Source organism: Natator depressus, chromosome 14 (assembly GCF_965152275.1).
Source record: "Natator depressus isolate rNatDep1 chromosome 14, rNatDep2.hap1, whole genome shotgun sequence".
NCBI classification, from domain to species: domain Eukaryota; kingdom Metazoa; phylum Chordata; order Testudines; family Cheloniidae; genus Natator; species Natator depressus.
The window spans coordinates 6,071,106-6,091,035 of record NC_134247.1 but is presented as its reverse complement, the minus strand read 5'-3'; the positions used below and the strand labels follow the sequence as shown (position 1 = coordinate 6,091,035).

The 19,930-nt window shown below is 41.3% G+C and overlaps 1 protein-coding gene across 1 annotated transcript in view; it reads left to right on the top strand.

The window, feature by feature from the left end:
* The first annotated feature begins 10,431 nt into the window (after positions 1 to 10,431).
* Positions 10,432 to 19,930, top strand: part of MAP2K6 (mitogen-activated protein kinase kinase 6) — a 91,488-nt gene continuing 81,989 nt past the window's right edge. Inside the window, exon 1 of the mRNA XM_074970819.1 lies at positions 10,432 to 10,701. Coding sequence (XP_074826920.1) covers positions 10,686 to 10,701 — 16 coding nt within the window. The 5' untranslated portion in view covers positions 10,432 to 10,685. The remainder of the gene's footprint in view (positions 10,702 to 19,930) is intronic.

Sequence of the window (19,930 nt, the reverse complement as noted above, 5' to 3'; positions counted from 1 at the left end):
GAGTGACCAACATGCCCCCTCGACAGCACACAAGAAGGAAGCGTGGTTGTGATGAAAGCCCTGTGCTTATCATGCATTCATCCGAATACGGACTTGGGGCTTCTCGCGCATTTACGTTTTGTCAATCCATTTTTACGCAGCCTAGAGAATTTCAAGTTTTGTTTTGTTTAACAAAATGTCAGTCATGTCAGTTCTGTCTATCTTGGCAGATTAATAGTCACAGAAAGGATACCATGCTATATGGAACATGTCAAATATAAATACAAGATTTCTAATTTCATAAACCCCCCGTGGTTTGTCTGTGTGGGTGAAATTGGCCATTCATTCTAATAAATCCTTCTTGGCTCTTATACCCGGAGTTGGCATAGCTCTGTGTTGTTTGGCAAATCAAGATACATACAGTGGTATATTCTTGCTTGCAGCCACTCTTTAGCCTACATGTCTGAGTTATGTTGAAGGAAACAAATATCATCCTCTCTCATTACCAAGCACTCAGTTCTTTATTCTTACCTGCCAATTTTTTCCAGCTCTAAAATTGTATTATTGCTTAGACTACTTAAGTTGTGAATGGGGTTCATTTATTGGGCGCCTGTCGCTTTTATGACCTGATCTACTTTAAGACTTTATAGGTGGTTTTATCCTCTACAAGAATTCCTCAGCCATCTGGTTAAAAACCAAATCTCCAGGCTTAACTTCACAGTGTTAGCTTTAGTTTGTCTGGGTGGGGGTGGCAGGTATTAAACTAATGAAGACATCAGGGGAAACGTGCATTAACCGCTAAGGGGTGCAAGAGAAAATGCGTAAGAGTACGAAAGACAAATAAAGGAAGCTAAAATCAAACGAAAGATATAGCAGCTTATCGCTCAGGAGCTCCATTTATTTGACTTGCAAAGGGCAAAAGCACCCACAGCCTACAATTACCTTCAAAATAGAGAACAAAGGAATCCATATCATTTTGCACCATTCATACCAATAAAAAGCAGATGGCTTTTCCTCCCATAAGCCACCAGTACTCATGATTGTTCATTGTTTGTCACCTTCTCTATTGTGAGGCAAGTGTGTTCTTGTTAGCTATTTCACCCACCTATCACCTTGGCTTTCCTTAGCAGGCTCCCTTGTGGCATCCTTTCCTCCAGATGGCCAGTTTCTTCTTGACAAACATCCAATGGTTTCTTGATCTTCTAAAGCAGCGGCGTCCAACAGAAATTCGATGCTAGCCACGATGCTAGCCACACTTGTGGTTTTGAATTTTTCTTATTCACCACATTATAAAAAAGCCACATTCAGCCACATCATAAAAAAGCCACATGCATTAGCCACAATTCAATAGCCTATTTGCCACACGTGGCTAGTGGCGAACTTATTGGACACCGCTGTTCTGAAGCAATGAAGATTTCTTTGTCCACCCCGCCCCCGCCCCACTACAGTTATTCTTAGGTTCATTTACTGGTTTTTAAGAGTCCATAGCAGTCATCTTTTGGTGCAACATTTGCTCAATGTTTGAAAGCTAAGCACCCCCCATTTCCCTTTTCACACATGCTTGTTGTAAAAGACTGTTGTAATCTGAATGGTCACTCAGAGTAGACTGTGTAGATCATGAGAATATGACATTTCCACTCATTCCTTCTGACTGTGAAATATTTAAAATAATCCTTACTGATATGAGTTCACAACCACTGTGGTGAATGGGACAGTTCACATATCAGAGCTGTTGTTTCAGGCTCTCTGCAAATTCAGACATCATTGTGTTAGTTACACTCAGGTCGAGTCGGGTCTTAAGGTTTTCTTTACAACTAGAACAGCGACAGACTTTCATTTAAAAAGAAAAAAGCTTGAGGCTTCGTAGAACAATTAAGCAGCCTGCTCATGCCTGCCTGCAGCTGGTGCTTCATACCCCATCTAGCTTGGTGGCCCCTCTGCCCCCATTCTGGGAAATATTTCTTTGGTGAAAGAATCTCATTTAGAAAACTCTCCATCTGTTTTCTTTGGTTGTTTTTAAAGTCCAAATTGACACTCATGCACAGTGATGGGCCAAAGTAGCTCTCCTAAAAGCCTACCTTTTTATGCTTGCCCCAAACTATTTTTTCCCTTCCACATAGTTCTCATTCCCATGAAAGGTGATGATGGCTGGAAGTGGCATATTCCAATAAAAATGCAAGGAAATGAAGGATATACAAAAAATCACAGACTGCTTCTTTGAGATATTGTTGGAGCACATCCCATCTCTCTGCTCCACCAAAGCTAGCTGACAGTGCTTCTCCACTTGCTTGACTTCATTTACAATCTGCATTGTTTTTGGAATATCTCGCTTCCCAGGCATCATGACATTTGTCCTCCATGCATATATCAGTCATCCAAAATCCACACTGGCTTTGGACAGTCGCTTTATCGTACTAACTCTAAAGGCAATTCTTCACACTATATGACAGGGAGGCACATTCACTAAACTGTTTTACTTTGTCATCAAATATCTGACCTCTTATACAGGCCCTCAGGCTGCGTTTCAGATACCAATTCTGCTTCCACTCTGTGTTTACCTTCACTGTTGCAGTTTACATGTGTATTCCACCTTCCAAACAAAGGATCTCAAAAGTGTTTTACAAACGTTCCTGAATTAAGTTGCAACTCCTGTCTGAGGTGGATAGAGGGAAATATTATCCTTCCTATCTAGATGCAGAAACTGAGCCCCCCCCGCCCCCCCCCCCACATTCATGTGAAGAGACTTGTCCAAGTCACACACAAATAAAGCAAGGAGAATATTCAACAAATTGTGCTTTTTCTCTGTCTTTTCAACCAGTCATAGATTTTTGCAAATAATTATTGGCCTACGCTTATTCACAAGCAGTTGTTAGCAAATATTCAATATTTGAAGATTCCAGCTGTATTTTGATTGGACAAATACATCACATTGTATATTTCTGCTCCCTGATCATTGCTCAAGCTCCCCCGCCTCTCAAAAGAAACCAAGTTTCCAGTGTGAATATTCTAGATTATAAAGTTGGAGATTTGCTTTCTGCAGTGTTTGCCTTAAAATATTGCCATTTCAGCAAACAGTCCTGCCAGCAAATTCATTTGCTAGAATATCTGTGGAAAGCGAACTCAGAACAGGTACGAACAGTCAAAAAGTGTATAAAACGGGAATGACTCTTCCCAGAATATTGCTGAACTATTTGCCCAGTTCTGCTCCCAAAAATCTCAGGAAAAAACCAGAAATAGAATCCATATCTCATGACTCGATTCTGTGCATTAACCACAAGACCAGTCCTCTTCTCTTATTTCCTAAGGCCCTTTTTTCTTCCTGATCCCTTCCCGCAGTATCTCACTCACTCAGTTCGTTTATTTGCACTTTCTGCTGTTCAGTTCAAAGATTAGAGGCTGAGATAACTATTTCATGTACTGAGTGAACTTTGCAAGTCACAAATCTTGATCAGAATCAATACTGAAACCGGGTTAAGTAGGGTATATAGCTAAGAATAAATCAAAGGAACGACCACCAGGGGGAATATACAATGAAAGGTGTTCTCCAGTGATTTAGGAGCAGGGCTGAGAATCAGGAAGTCCTGAGCTCTGACAGTGATTCCCCTTTAAGCCTTTGGCAAATACTCAAATAAGTAAGGCCCTACCTGAATCGCAGGACGACTGTCAAAAAATTGTGACTGAGTTGTGGACAAGCCATGGAAAATCATGGAAAAGTAAAAATGGACCTTGTTATTTGCAGGAATAAGGTTCATTGAGACTTTTCTGCAATTTTCCTCCATGTGCAGTCCCGGGGCTCAGAACAGGGCTCCTGCTGTCAAAATTGTAGTGGAAGCCCATTATTGAGGGATCAGCAATATCACAAATTAAGTAGGGCCTTATAATTAAGACGTTTCTGTCTTGCATGCACATCTACGACTTACTCATTTATACAGAACTAAGAACTAAAATCACCACTCTTCACCTGTGTTTGAAAGTTACTTGAGAGATGAATGGTCCTAAGCATAGAATACAATTGAGTAGGGGCTCTGAGGGCTGTAGCCCTTCAGTGTAGACACTCCCTACAGTGACAGGAGGGGCTCTTTTGAGTGTAGACCTGGCCTTAGACAGCCCATTGAAAAAGATTTAGGATGGTGCGGTGGTGGTGGTGGTGGTGGTGAGAGGAGACAAATGTTGACCAAAACAAACAAACAAAAAAAAGACAGGGTAACTTTTGCAAAGGGAATTTTGCTTTTGACTTTACTGGGAACAAGACCAAATCCTGGAAAACGATAAAGATACAACAGCATTATAAATCTGGACCAATGCCTGTATAGAGATTAGAGTAGAAGTCGACTCAACCCCATGTGTAGGTGCAGCTAGACTCATGGACAAATTCTTCTGCTGACTTAGCTACCACCTCTTGGGAAGTGGATTAACTACACAGATGGAAAAAACGCTTCCACTGACGCAGGAAGTAGACATGCCAAACCTGCGGGGGAAAAAAAGCAGAAATTGGGCTTGTTTTTGGCTTAATTGGCTTGTGAGTTGCTTGTTAGCTAGTTTTTGGCTTGAAGTTTGTTTGTCTTGTAGCTTGTTGCTTCTTTTTTTTTTTGATCGGCTCCCAGCAAGCAGGGCCAAGGGGAGGAGAGAGTCAGGGGGACGCAGCGGGCCCACTACAATCCCGGACTGCATGCTGGGGGGAATCTAGTCACAGAGTGTTGGGGTTCTTAGGGATTGGCTTGTTTTGAAACGGGATTATCTTGATTTTTGGCTTATTGTGAAAGCCGGGGTGCTTATTTACCATGTGAAAGTTGGCAACTATGGCAGGTTGTATGCCACAGCTGTGCCGCTATAGTGCGGACCTACCCTAGGGCTCTGACCTGCAAAGACTTGTATATCTACTTAAGTTCATGAATTGCGAGTACTCAAGTGAGTAAAACTTTATGCACAATGAATTGTTTCACTGTGCTTAAAATTAAGCTCAAGTAAGTCTTTCCAGGATTGGGGCCTTAGACTGCAAACTCATCAGGGCAAGGAGTCTCTGACTCTGTGTTTGTAGAATGATTAGTACAATGGTGCCCTGATCCTGACTGGGGCCTCTAGGCATCACGGCAATAAAATAAATGCAGCCATCATTACCACTCAAAAGTTACACATCCTGGGGGAATAAAAGACATTAACCAGCAAAAAAACCCCTCTACACTTCATTATTCATAGTGTTCCTGCGGCATACGTTTTGCTCCTATATTCGGTTTGTGCCTTCCCATCTAAAGTATATAACAGAATGCTTTTGGGATGTATCAACTTTTATGTGCAAGCCAGCGATGGAGGAGCAAGTAGAAAGTGTTGCTAAAACTGCAAAGAAAGATAACTCCACCTTCTACAGGGAAAATGCATTACAACAGATAGTCATAGAATCATAGAATATCAGGGTTGGAAGGGACCCCAGAAGGTCATCTAGTCCAACCCCCTGCTTGAAGCAGGACCAATTCCCAGTTAAATCATCCCAGCCAGGGCTTTGTCAAGCCTGACCTTAAAAACCTCTAAGGAAGGAGATTCTACCACCTCCCTAGGTAACGCTGTGGTCTCATGGTGGATTTTTTTTGAACAGCAGTCCAAAAGCTAAAAAGTGAAAAATCAAAAGGAATATCACTTAGTATGCCTCCAAATCTGACCACCTACTTTTAATCCAAGGATTGAAATCAAACCAGAAGAAAAAGACCAACTCAATACAGATCTTCAAACTGGCTAGGTTTGTAGACTGCTGCCAGGTTGCTACAGCCATGCTTGAAAGCCACACATGCTACTGTTAATTTAGCTTACGGCTACTGTATTGTAACACTGCCATTCAGGATGTGTTAGTTAAAGGTCTGTCAGCATTTCCACAATAAACCCCTAATTTTAGGGATTTATTGCTTGGTTGTAAAGATTTTCTCTCATATGAAACTTGGCATGTAAGATCTCAAAGAGGGGCACATTTTAAGCCATTTCCCTGCCCCGCAAACAATCACCCTGGACATTAGAAAGTTATACAAACATACAGCTAATTGAACATTGCCATATCCTTTTAATTTTTGCTCTCATAACTAAAAATGGCAAAAATACCATTTGCCAAGTGACGACTGCATAATATGGTTTAAGTCACTTGAGGCATGTTGGAAGGAAAAAGGGGAGAGAGATGAAGTTGTGGTATAGAAATCTGCTACAATACACATTTTTCAATGTATGGAAAAAACATAGTGATGACTAGTAGCACTGCTTATAATTATAGATATGTTCCTTCTGAACCCTTTATGCAGGATTTTATACCGCTGGTATCGCTATTTTGTGTATAAAAGTTCCAGCACAAACTTTGCTGGAAGTCTTTTAAGAGTGTACAGCTATTCGAGCCCCCAAAACAGATGTTAGATTGTTGAAGCCAGTTTTTACACTCCCATAATGAAAGGCAGCTTCATTATTTAAAATGACACTTTGCAGATAATAGATTTGGAAGGTGGGAACCACTTAAAAAAAAATCTGCTTTAAACAAAAGTAGGGCTTTTTTAAAGTGGTTCCCACCTTTCAGTTAGGAAGAGTCCACCTGCTGGCCACACCCCTATTTTCCAGTATGATGGGGCAAACTGTTCACCATTCTTAAGATTTGCTATGGAGTACAACAGAAATGGCCTCTGGCTCCTCACTTCATTGGCATCTGTGTGAATTCTCCATGGGATCACTGGGACAGAGTTGACCATTACACCTCAGCATGGTGCAAACACTGCCTTGAACTGCCTCTTCCATTTCAATTGAGCATCTTATCCACCTGAAAGAAAAAAAAGAAAAAAAAAAAAAGAGGAGAGAAAATAAGAGCTCACCCGTCTCTGATCTATTTGCACCATGTGTTTCCACCTGTGTGCTTCACACTTTAATTGTATTGTGTCCTAATTGAGTGTGTAAGCTCCCCAGGCAGGGAACTGTATTAATTATGGGCCAAATCCATCCCTGGTATAATTCCAATAAGTTACACCACGGATGAACTTGCTCCTATGTGGTTTGCAAAGTTCCATGCAGACTCTACGGTCTTTATAAATAATTTCTGGAATGGATCAGTTAGACGGAGAAGGCAAGATTTACCCAGGAATAGATCAGAGTTATATCCACTAGGATCTCCCATTAATATGCATCCCTAAGACTGATATCTGCATCCAGAATAAGACCTCCTAGATCTGCTGAAGAAGGGTCACTCGGCAATATTTATTTTTGAGGACCTGAGTGATAGCGGTGGGCCTAGACACGGAGGAGGGCCAATTGCAGTACGCGTAGGCATCCCCTCGCTAAAAATAGCAGTGTAGCCGTGTCAGCGCGGGTGTCGTCTCAGGCTAGCTAGCTGAGCACAATCCTGCTCAGGCCCCGGGCTACATACTCTGGTGGCTAGCCCATGCCAACGTGGCTATGCTGCTATGTGTAATGAGCTGACTCGATCAAAGCTACTTTGGGTATATCTATATGCTCCTCCTGATTGCAGTGTAGACATAGGTCAGTTGTGATTCAGACTCTCTCTGTTCATCCCAAATGGACCACAGCTGACCCTCATTTTGGAGAATGATTACTCTAAAGTGAGGCATTTTGCTGCATGTAATGGGTACAGCATGCTGCTATAAGGACAGCTTTTACGCAGGTTGACCCAGCTGCCATTGGTACAGCAGATCAACATAACATATGCAGTTTAAAAAAAACCTGTCCAACATGAAGACTTTACCTGATCGCCTTGAAGAGCCCTATAAGCAGCTGTCTGGGTTTGTCAGCTTTTTACTTAGTACAAGATTAAAAAACAAAAACAAAAAACCACCCTACATATTGATCTGGAAGTTTGGAATGACGTTTTCAAAACAAACCAAAAGTGAATAATCTGACAAGAGACAGGAAATTAAAAGCTAAAGTTGACATTTATTCCCTTCCTCGCTATATTGTACCTTCTGTTCCTCCTAACTAAGGGCTCGTCTTTACTGCGGGTTAATTTGAGGTATAACTCGAGTGTTGCCCATAGCCCAACTCCTGACAATGCACAAAAGTCTCTAGCTTGCGCTAAATGAGGTTTTAAATTCAACTTATGTGGTTCTGCGCATCGCACACAATCATTCTGTGCCGCTTGAGGGTTTTTGCAGTGTGACCGTTCTCACTCAAGCTAGGCTAACTTGAGCTAATGTATGTTTGGGCTGTAAGCGGCTTGGAGGAGACACATAGGCCCTGATGCAGATCTCACTGGTTTTATTCCTGATTTGTGCCCAATCCTGCATGCACAGGCGCGCGCACACACACACAAACACACACACACACACACAATTTAAGCACACGAACAGTTCCACTGACCTCAAATTAAGCATGAAGGTAAATCTTTGCATGATCAGGGCCCTGGTAGAAGCAAGATCACACTCAAAACAGTCTTCAGAGCAGCAGCATCCGATGAAGTAAGCTGTAGCTCACAAAAACTTATGCTCAAATAAATTTGTTAGTCTCTAAGGTGCCACAAGTACTCCTATTCAAAACAGTGTTAAACTTCCATATTCACTTACAGCCCCCTAGATAATAGTTTAACCTAGAATGTGTTAGGTTCTTCTTCATTACTATCACATCCTAACTTTTATACTGGTGTAGTTTTAAAAAGTATTCTAATGTAGCTAATGCTATTGTCTCATTATTACAAACTATTCTATAAAAATACACTATGCAGCATACCAGTTATTGAAAACTGTTGTTTTTTGGGGAAACAACAAAACCAAAGCACACATGATCACTCTGAATAAAATTGCAGCAGAAAAGCAGGCTTACTGCTCTTCAAGAAAATACCATAATATTGTTTTGTTTTTTCAGTCACATAAAGACATTAAAAAGAGCACCCAGATGGTTAAAGACTGTCTGAGTTCAGAGTCTCTCTCCATAAAATAGTTACTCAGTATAAGAACTTTGTAATTGAAAAATTGTACATCAGACCTTGACACACCACCTGAAAAAATGAATGGAATAGGATTCTAAATAGAGCCATTCATTCCTATGATATGAAGAGGACTTCACAATAAAATTTGACAGCCTGGATACCACATGTTTTGTATGAAGAGAGAGGTCAAGGAAATATAAGGAAACGAGCACGATTAGTTTTTAATACATCAGTGATGCAATAACAGTGACGGGCATGCCTGAATACAGGCCTGATGAAAGGGAAAACATGTTTGTACCTTCCTTTTGCTTCTTTATGATGCATAAAGGGAAGATTTGGATCGCTTTCATTCCTCCTTTCAGAATTATTTTTCTCGGTGGTTGATTTTTTTTTTTTATTTCAGATTTTACAGATTTCAGTAAACGTCAAGTCTGATCGCCTCTGTATTTGCTGGAGGAATTATTGGAAAACTGGAGTGGGAGATTTTATAGCCTTAACTGAAAGAGGAATCGGTGTTGAATCTTTCACAAAGAGAGGATTTCTCCCAATGATGTGTTAGTTAAATGGGTGGAGGTTTTTTTTAAATGAAGTATTTCTATGGCACTGTCTCCCTGAACTGCCTCCAAATGGCTTTATTGAAAACTGCAGCATATATGCACCAGTGTCTCCCTTCCTCTTACATATTTAAATATTGGAGTAATCTCTTTTTTCCTTCCACAGGAGAAACAGCATAACTAGACTGTAAATTCATGGTGTTTATTTTTGTGGGTGGCAGCGAATCAATGTGCTGTATGCAAACACTAACAGAGCGAAGGCCAAACTGAAGAAATGAGTCCGGCACTTAGTTTTGAAAGCAGTAAATTCCATGGACATTTTTATTTCCTGGGGGAGTTAATTCCATGATCGGGCTCCAGCTCTTGAGCTCAGCAAGCTGCCCCCTACTGACTGATGGTTTCATTGATCCAGTGGAACATGGCTGTCCTTGGAGGCTGCTGGAGAAAGGAGACATGGTTTGTCATTGTCAGGGCGTTAGGACCAAAGCCATCACTGGACTGTGCTACACTGGAAGCCAGTGAATAAGCATTGGCGAGATGTGTTCTAGTCACCCTGTGTTGCTAAGCAGACAGGCTGCTGGATTTTGTACCAACATGCATAACAAGGAAGGACTATTATTAACTACCATAAACAGAAAAATGCACACAATCGCCAAAGGAATATTGTAACTAAGGAGAGAGTAATCTGCATCTCCCCCACCTTGATCAAAGCCACACTGACTCAAAGGCTGCTGTTGCCGTGACACTCCCTGTAAGCACAAGGACGTGCAGTCGTTTGTGGCGAAGCCGATTTCTGCCGTGTGAACGAGACGATTATTTTTTGCAATGCATCCAGATCGACTGTGCTGTGCAATGCACCACGGCAACTGTCTCCCCCTTAAGGAAGCGTTCCATGGACTTCTCCGGGAAACTACATTACCCAGTGATCACTGCGGTGCTCGTAGGAAGGACGTCTGCGCACTAAGATACTCAGATCCAAGTTTGGAGCTTTTAGCTGCCAGCCCTGGCCCATCATGTAGGTGCAGCAGAGCCTTCCCTTCCATTGCAATTGGGGAAAAAAATACTTTGCAATCTGTTTTGCAAGGTGTGCAATTGCACCGCCCCTCTCTGCAAAGAGATCTGCTGCAGCAAGTCAGAAAAACTCCAGTTGCATGAAGATTGAGCGCTTGCAGTTTGCATCTTTGTTGCAAAACTAGCTACAGAAGAGAGGCAAGGCAAAGTCTTTTGTGCTCCCCTCCCCCATCAAAGCAAAGGGGAAAATGTCTCAGCCGAGAGGTAAGGATCCGACTTCTGTTCCTTGCAAAATATGCAAAAAAGCATGCATGCATTTTCAAGTGCATGAATGCAATTTTCGGGATGCAATTGCATTTTGAAGTTTGAGGCTTTCAATTGCTTTCAGTTGCATTTCCTGTTTAGTATGTGCCTTTTTTGTAGACAGACACACACACACACACACACAGTTCCTGTAAGGCAGGGCTTGCAGTTCAGCTGTGCATTGACGTTATTTGCATTCTTCTGCTGGGATTACTGAGCTCTTTTTGCCTTTTGCACAGTCAGGACAGATAAAGAATGTTGAAGAGCACATGCATGCACTGCTGTATACATTTGCAAAATAGGCAAAATGCATCCAAACTGCGGATACTTTCAAGTGCAGCATTAAACCAAACTTTTTTAAAAAAGGTCTCTTCAGGGGATGGAAGGTGAAACTTGAGTGGAGTTACTCGGAATTAAATATATACCTATGTTTCCATGAGAAAGTATTGTTCTAGTGCCAGCATTGAGATCATTTTCCACTGACATCTCCCCCCCCCCACTTAATATTTGGTAAGTTTTGGTCAGAGGCAGCGAGGGTGACAGCAGATCGCTGGGAATCTGCAATGGAAGGCTTTTGTTTTATTTCACCTTTAAAAACAGGCTGGGGGTGGACTGGGGCACTACTTATTTTTTAGAAGCACTGGGGACTTGGAGAGAACGCATCCGATGAAGTGAGCTGTAGCCCACCAAAGCTTATGCTCAAATAAATGGAGTACTTGTGGCACCTTAGAGACTAACCAGTTTATTTGAGCATAAGCTTCCGATGAAGTGAGGTCTAGCTCACGAAAGCTTATGCTCAAATAAACTGGTTAGTCTCTAAGGTGCCACAAGTCCTCCTTTTCTTTTTGCGAATACAGACTTAACACGGCTGTTACTCTGAAACAGCTCAAATAAATGTGTTGGTCTCTAAGGTGCCCCAAGTCCTCCTGTTCTTTTTGCGGATACAGACTAACACGGCTGCTACTCTGAAACCTGCTCTCTCTTTGTAAATCTTGGATTGTGCAGGACTCCTACTGCTTTGTAGCCCAAGGGGAGGGGGGGAAGTTGTGGGCGATTTTTTTTTTAATTGTAAAAATGCTGGGGAACTGCAGTAAACGTCTCAGACATGTCTTGAATGGCATAAGTAGGAGTCACTGCACATATTTGTCAGCAACGAGATTCCTGAGTACACAAGATGCAGCTTTGAGCTGGCTGGTTTGGCTCTCATATGGGGGCTGCTTAGTCTTGCATTTTGCAGCCATCAGGTAGCTTCTGGGGGTGGATTAGAGACATTGCCAGCAGCGGACACTTGGGAAGGTGATCCTAGGACTTTCGGGCAGTCTGTCCCGCAACTTTAGTGGCAATCAATACACTTTGATTAAGTGCAATGGGAAAGGACAGGGTGAGAGGGTAAGTTTATCCTTTAAATCAAGGGGTTGCGCTCATATTTCCCCCACCCCCAGTTTTCCTTTTGTAACAGATTCAGAGGGGTTATGTAATTTATTCCTAATTTGGATTTGCTGCAATCATCTTTCCCAGCCAAGTGGAGAAGTGTAGAAAAGTTTCCAGTAGAAGGAGGCAAAGAAGTTTGACCAGATAAAATAGAACAAGAGGATGCTCACAGGACTTGTCACTAATGAGACCCCAACATGCTGATCTATAGCTCATGGGGGGATCCTGCCTCATGTGCAGGGGGGAATGGAGGGATGGAAGGCGGATGGGGTGGGGTTCTTCCTGAGATTCCCCCAGCCACAGAGTTGGAAAAACTGATCAAGCAGGACCAGATGCCTAGTAGAAAAAGACATTTAAGCAAGTATGCCTAGTAAAGGGAAAGCAGCCCATTTCTGGTTTTAACCTAGCTTTTTGCATTTCCCAGCAATAGCCCTGTCAGTTCCCTTTGGTACCAATAAAATGGAGTGGACAAGTAGCCAACCCACAAAACATTATTTCAGTGAATAGGCTCATTCTTGAATCCCTTTTCCATCCATCCCACTCCATCATATGAGTGCCTTTAAGTTTACATTACTTTTGAATTGAGTCATCAACAGCCTTCCCCTACCTCAAGAAACTGTATTGAAAATAGTCAGTCTTCAGAATGAAATAAAGGTATAACATATGTTAGATCATTTAATATTGGATATGAAGTTTTACCTTTCCAGGCTTGTCAAAATAAAAATTTATTGAATAGCTCTTGCCCTTCAACTCTAGAATCCCCCTCAAGTCATTTCCCACAACTTGTTCTGAAAAGTTGACTAAGATTATATTTAATTTGGTTTTGGTGCCTTTCTTCACAACGGAGATAATGCAGTGAAAAGAGATTGGTCAGTAAGTTTCTCTTGTACATACAAATATCAAGTCTTGTCCTTGGTTTAAATGAAAGATCAGTATTTTTAGATACCACGTTTCAGATGTACGTAATTGGAAATAAAATATTTCTATTCCATCAAAAATGTGTCGCCAACCGATTATTTGAGGGTAGAGACCATCCTCGGTAAAGTTCCTTCGTTAATTGAGAGGTAAGTCTTATGCAGATTTCTTTTCATTAAATGTGCTTATAAGCATATTAAGGCTCAGAATTCCAGTGCTAGAATTCAAAAGTTTTGTGGCAGGTAAAATATAAGTTAAGAAGGCAGGTCACGAGAAGGTACAGAATTCTAGTATCTCAAACATTAAGCAAATCACTGGGAAAACATGATTTCCTTATTTTTGTTATTCAAGAGACTAAAACTACATTCCTATGTATGGAATTATTTCCTACCCTAAAGAAAATGCGGTAAAAATGAACAGAAAGAACTGGAAGGCTAGAATTATATGCAAGTATCATTTCTGTATCCCAGAAGTTAATTCCACCTTGATGTATGCAAAATAGTATAGAAGATTATCTGTTTGAGGAAATTATAGTACAGAAGAATTAGAATCAGTGCCAGATATGGAATACAGGGCTGTCACAACTAATAGGATATCACAGAAAAAAAGTGAGGAAATCCCTTATTACATAGATTCCTTGCTAAACACATGAAAGTCAGAGGCTGCAAGTCTGAATAAATGTGTTTATATTTACTTTTTAAATCCATATTAAAGAAACAAAAACCACCTTGTAGACACTTTCGTTTGTTTTTTTTTATGTTAGAGAAGTTCTGATCACAATACTATACTGAGATCACCGTGTGAGATAGTAAATATACTTAGAGCCCAGTTCCTGCATTTCAGTGATTCAAGTTTAGGGGGGTTTTTTTGTTTGTTTTTTTTTTCAAATCAAGTTAAAACTCGATGCAGATAATGTTATGAGAAGCTAGTCACGTGTGACTCACTGACATATGTACTTATGGACTTTGATCAAAGGAAGTGCACATATTGAACGTTACATTTTATTTATATTTCATTGTTCATTTAATTTTTTTCCTGCTCTAAATAGCAACTGAACAGATGTAACACAAAATAGCAACTCCTGTTTATCATCTTTGTGTATAGCACCCCTATGGGTATCTGCTGGTATAAAATTAACCTCTTCTAAGCTGTGTAAAGATTCAGGTTAGTTATGTAATATCCACGTTTTCTCCACTGTGCTATTTCAGAATTTCTTGCCATTAACATATTGTCCTTACAGGCACTTGGCTAGGAGAGAATTTGCAAAAGCAGCGTAAAGTAATGCTTGGTGTAAGTCCAGGAGGCTTGAAACTAGCGAGTTTGTCTAGTTGGGCAAATGCTGCAAATGTTAAGTTACTTGCAGGAATTCTGCCCTTTTAGTTTGTAGGGTTTCTCCCCCCCCCCCATTTTTCAAAGAGGGTTAATTATGGTCCCCCTTGTTGTATGGAACAGTAGAATATATTTTTTATTATGTGATTGGCCCCGCTAACGGAGCTGTGTTAAGAATAGAGAACACATTGTGCATTAAAAAAATTGAGTGAATCTCTCAGACGACAAAGGAAGATATTTCAGTTTTCTCACAAACTATCAAAAGGAATTTTCCTAGGGTTGAGAAAACAGAATGTGAAACTGAAGATTAAGGAGTGGAAGATTGCTCCTAGGCTATTAATCACTTATAACACAGAACTGACCAGTATTTTGAACAGCTGACTAAGTGGGAGTGGTTATAGCTTAGGGTTCCCCCTCTCTTTTGCTAACTTAAACAGATGCCATTGGCGGCACTATACCCGTGCTTTTGATAAAGCATCTTCCAACATCACTCTCTGTATTACCTATCGGTAGCTTTGGCAGCATTAGATTTTTAATTGGTAAGTGTCGGTAAAAGTTGATTTCACTGCACACACAAACCGATGAAAAATATTTCCATTGAGAATAATCAAAACGTACATATAGGCAAAGTAAAAAAAAGCTGCTTGAGGACTTTGTAGAGTTAGATTTAAGGATATTTATTTGGTATGTTTTGACATGCAATGTTGACAATTTCTGCTTTAACTTTTTGAATCTCAATGTCTCAAAGTCATTGTTTGGCCATCCCCTGCAGTTTCCCACAACTGGAAAATTTAAATAGATAAAAATAGGAAAAAAAAATGGCTTCAAAATAGGGCTGTCAAGAGATTAAAAAAATTAATTGTGATTAATTGCACTGTTAATAACAGAATACCATTTAAATATTTTTGGATGTTTGGATATATTGATTTCAATTACCACACAGAATACAAAGTGTACATTGCTTACTGTATATTTCTGATTACAAGTATTTGCGCTGTAAAAAGCAAAAATAGTATTTTTCAGTTCACCTAACACAAGTACTGTAGTGCAGTCTCTATCATGAAAGTTGAATTTACAAATGTAGAATTACGTACAAAAGAATAACTGCATTCAAAAATAAAACAATCTAAAACTTTAGAGCCTACAAGTCCAACCAGTCCCATTTCTTGGTCAGATCACTCAGACAAACAAGTTTGTTTATATTTGCAGGAGATAATGCTGCCTGCTTCTTGTTCTCACTTTCAGGTGACATTGCGAACAGGGGTTCATATGGCACTGTTGTAGCTGGCGTCGCAAGATATTTACATGCCAGATGATCTAAAGATTCACATGTCTCTTCATGCTTCAACCACCGTTCCAGAGGACATGCATCCATGCTGATGACAGGTTCTGCTTGATAACAATCCAAAGCAGTGCAGACTGACGCATGTTCATTTTCATCCTCTGAGTCAGATGCCACCAGAAGAAGGTTGATTTTGTTTTATGGTGGTTTGGGTTCAGTAGTTTCTGCATTGGAGTGTTGCTCTTTTAAGACTTCTGAAAGCATGGTCCACACCTCATCCCTCTCAAATTTTGGAAGGCACTTTAGATTCTTAAACCTTGAGTGCAGTGCTGTAGCTATCTTTGGAAATCTCACATTGGTACCTTGTTTGTGTTTTGTGAAATCTGCAGTGAAAGTGTTCTTAAAAACGAACAATGTGCTCACTCATCATCCGAGATTACTCTAACATGAAATATATGGCAGAATGGGGGTAAAACATAGCTGGAGACATACAGTTTTGCCCCAAGGAGTTTAGTCACAAATGTAATTAACGCTTTATTTTTTTAACGAGCGTCATCAGCATGGAAGCATGTCCTCTGGAATGGTGGTCGAAGCACGAAGGGCCTTATGAATATTTAGCATATCTGGCACATAAATACCTTTCAATGCTGGCTACAAAAGTCCCTTGGGAACACCTGTTCTCACTTTCTGGTGACGTAAATAAGAAGTGGGCAGCATTATCTCCTGTAAATGTAAACAAACATGTTAGTCTTAGCAATTGGCTGAATAAGAAGTAGGTCAGAGCGGACTTGTAGGCTCTGAAGTTTTGCATCGTTTTGTTTTTGAGTGCAGTTACGTAACAAAAAAAAAAATCGACATTTGTAAGTTGCACTTTCATGATAAAGAGATTGCACTACAGTACTTGTATTAGGTGAATTGAAAAATACTATTCCTTTTGTTCACAAATATTTCCACTGTAAAAATGATAATCAAAAATATAAAGTGAAGAGTGTACACTTTGTAGTCTGTGTTGTAATAGAAATCAGTATATTTGAAAATGTAGAAAAACATCCAAAAATATTTAATAAAATTTCAATTGGGATCCTATTGTTTAACAGTGCGATTAAAACTGCAATTAATTTTTGAGTTAATCTCATGAATTAACTGCAATTAATAGACGGCCCTACTGAAAACCAACCATATATAAAATATGAATATTAACTAGAGTGTGTATTCTGCCAAGCCTACCGATCAGGAAAAGGGTGCATACTCTGGGCTCACCCTCTCACACCAGGTCGTCTCTCCAGATGTTGCCACTGGAAAAAGGTGCTGTGGGCGTTTGTCCCACATGTTTTGGAGCTGAGAGTGGTTCTGTGAACACACTCTGTGCTGGTGAGAAGGAGTGGCTCTGGCAGAAGGGCTCCTGAGGGTGCCCTTGCACTTCTTATATGTTTGATGGGAAGTTTTGTTGCCAGCTGGCTCTGGTTTTAGGAATGCAAGAGTGAGCAGGGTTTGCAAAATGCCAGTTGGATGCTAAAGCGTATAAGGTATCCCGTCCTTCGATCTCTGAGCCACTTGTCACTCACTACGCTGTAATAGCATGGGTGGAATGGCCGACATACTTTCTAGGACACCAGCTTTGCACAGTGCGTTGCAGACCACTTGCTGGTTATGAGTATTTGAGAAAATGGAAATGCTAAAATAATTTGAGCTATAAAAGTGATAAAGTAGGGAAAGGGAGAGAGTAGGGTAGAGACTAGTGCTGTTTTTGGGTCTCAAATGACTTTAAATCTCACAGCAACCCTGTGATATAGGGGAGGGATATTTTAAGAAGCACATCACTCACCACTGAAATGCAGCCACCTCTGGGATGAAACAAGACAACTACTTAGCAGCCTCTTGAAATATCTTCAGCTATTTAGGAGAAGGGAGTGAAGATCATCATATTCAATTAAACCTGCTGGAGGGATTTAGAGAGGTAAATATTAATTCTGCCCAAAGACACTGGAGTTAAAGGGATCCAGTCAACGTGAAAATTATACTTCTGTCAATAGTACATACCAATTTTAGTTACAAGTAACATCTATGACGATTGGGGGGGAAAAATTCCCCCCCAGTATTTTCTTTAATCAGTCAGTTTCTTCCTTGCTGAAAGGTCCTTAATAAAAACTTAAGAAACTTACAAGAATTTTTTTTTTTTAAATTAGAACCATTTTAAAAAAGGATTTCAAAAACAACTTCAAAACCATACTATCTGAGGGTGGTTTGTCAGAAACAGAAATTGTTTTAAAGTAGTTTTTTAAAAGTCAAGTTACAGAGGAACACTTTTAAAAGATAACAGGGGACCTGGAATGATCACGAGAGAGACACAGCTGAGGTCCTGATCATGTGTCATTGAAGGCACATTGAGCATCGCTGTGTCTATTATCATATTTAACTTTTGTTGCCCCTGTTTGCTCATCGCTGTCTTGTCCCTCCTTCCAAATGCGTTACCTGACTGCGTCCTGTGGATTTGTTGTTGTAGCTACGGCGGTCCCAGGTTATGAGAGAGAGACACAAATCACCCACCTTGTCTCTCTACTGTAGGTTTAGCATTTCCAGCCCCTTACTTCACTGGATTGTGGAAATACAAGAAGAGAGATGTCAGAGCTTGTTTATTTTAACTCCCATGTGGAATGAATTGTACTAATTCTGTGCTACCATTTTGTGGAGAAATGCACATGTTCCATGCTTTCAGACTTGTGAGGCAGGCTTACAATTTGTACAGCAGCTAGTCAAAGTGACTCTAGCACTCCTATTGTCACCAAGGAGAAAAATAATTCAGACCACCTGGAAGGGAAAGCGTGCCTATTACTGGATATTGCTGCCTTCTCTTTTTCCCCACAGGCCTCATCACTGGACACTGGGGTTAATATCACACATTCTTCTGTGTGTCAATTTGTCTGTAAAACATCAGCATTTTAAAGACTAGTCATCTACCCGTACAATACCGAGTAGGCATACAGGAGCATACACATTCTGCAATACGATGAGTCAGTCTCTAGGGCAGGGGTAGGCAAACTTTTTGGCCAGAGAGCCACGTCGGGGTTCCGAAACCGTATGGAGGGCTGGGTAGGGAAGGCTGTGCCTCCCCAAACAGCCTGGCCCCTGCCCCTCCCACTTCCCACCTCCTGACTGCCCCCCTCAGAACCTCCAACCCATCCAATCCCCCCACTCCTTGTCCCCTGACCACCCCCTCCCAGGACCTCCTACCCCTAACCGCCCCCCCCGGGACCCCACCCCACCCCCCCGTTACCTGTCCCCTGCCTGCCCTGACCCCTATCCATGCCCCTGCCCCCTGACAGGCCCCCCTAGGACTCCCACACCTATCCAACCACCTCTGTTCCCCATCCCCTGACCACCCCCACCCCGAACCTCCAACCCATCCAACCGCCCCCCTGCTCCATGTCCCCTGACTGCCCCCTGGGACCCCCTACCCCTTATCCAACCTCCCCGCCCCCTTGCCATGCCGCTCAGAGTGGCAGGACTGGCAGCTGTGCTGCCGTGTGGCCCGTCAGGAGCTCACAGCCGGCTGCGGGGGAGGAGGGATAGCAGGGGAAGGGCCGGGGCCTAGCCTCCCTGGCCAGGCCCTCAAGGACTGGGCAGGACGGTCCTGCGGGCCGGATGTGGCCCGCGGGCCGTAGTTTGCCCACCTCGGATCTAGTGGCTGGGAAATAGAGGGACTGTTCCTTTAATTCCTAGGCATGGCCAGAGCTATAATTTAAAAAAAGTGTTTTATTTCTTGTAAAAGTGCTTAGAGGCCTGTCTGGAAATGTTTTGAGATTAGAGTTATTGGCCGCAGTGATACTAGAAGCAAATTTAGGAGCCACGATTTACACAGCTTTAAATATTGTGCTGTACAGTAACAGAGCTTATGTAGGTGATTAAGTCTAAGTTTCATATTTTCTTGGATATTGCATTCAAAGACTTTTCTTCTGGCCTCTCATCCCTTCCAAATCTACCTTAGTTTGGACATAAGCAAGTGGGGAGAGAGGAAAATTTGTGATTAGTCATCCTTATTGAATGAGAAGGAGATTTAAATAAATAGTGTTAGGATTTGGGGGACACAGTTGCTCCTTTTGTAGTTTACTATTTTTTTTTTTTTTTTTAAAAAAAGCCAAAATTAAAAATTATTTTTAAACTGAAAATCCAGAGCACTTGGCTGGAGTTTCATATATTTCATCACACCTGTCCTATCAGCATGTGTTTATTTTA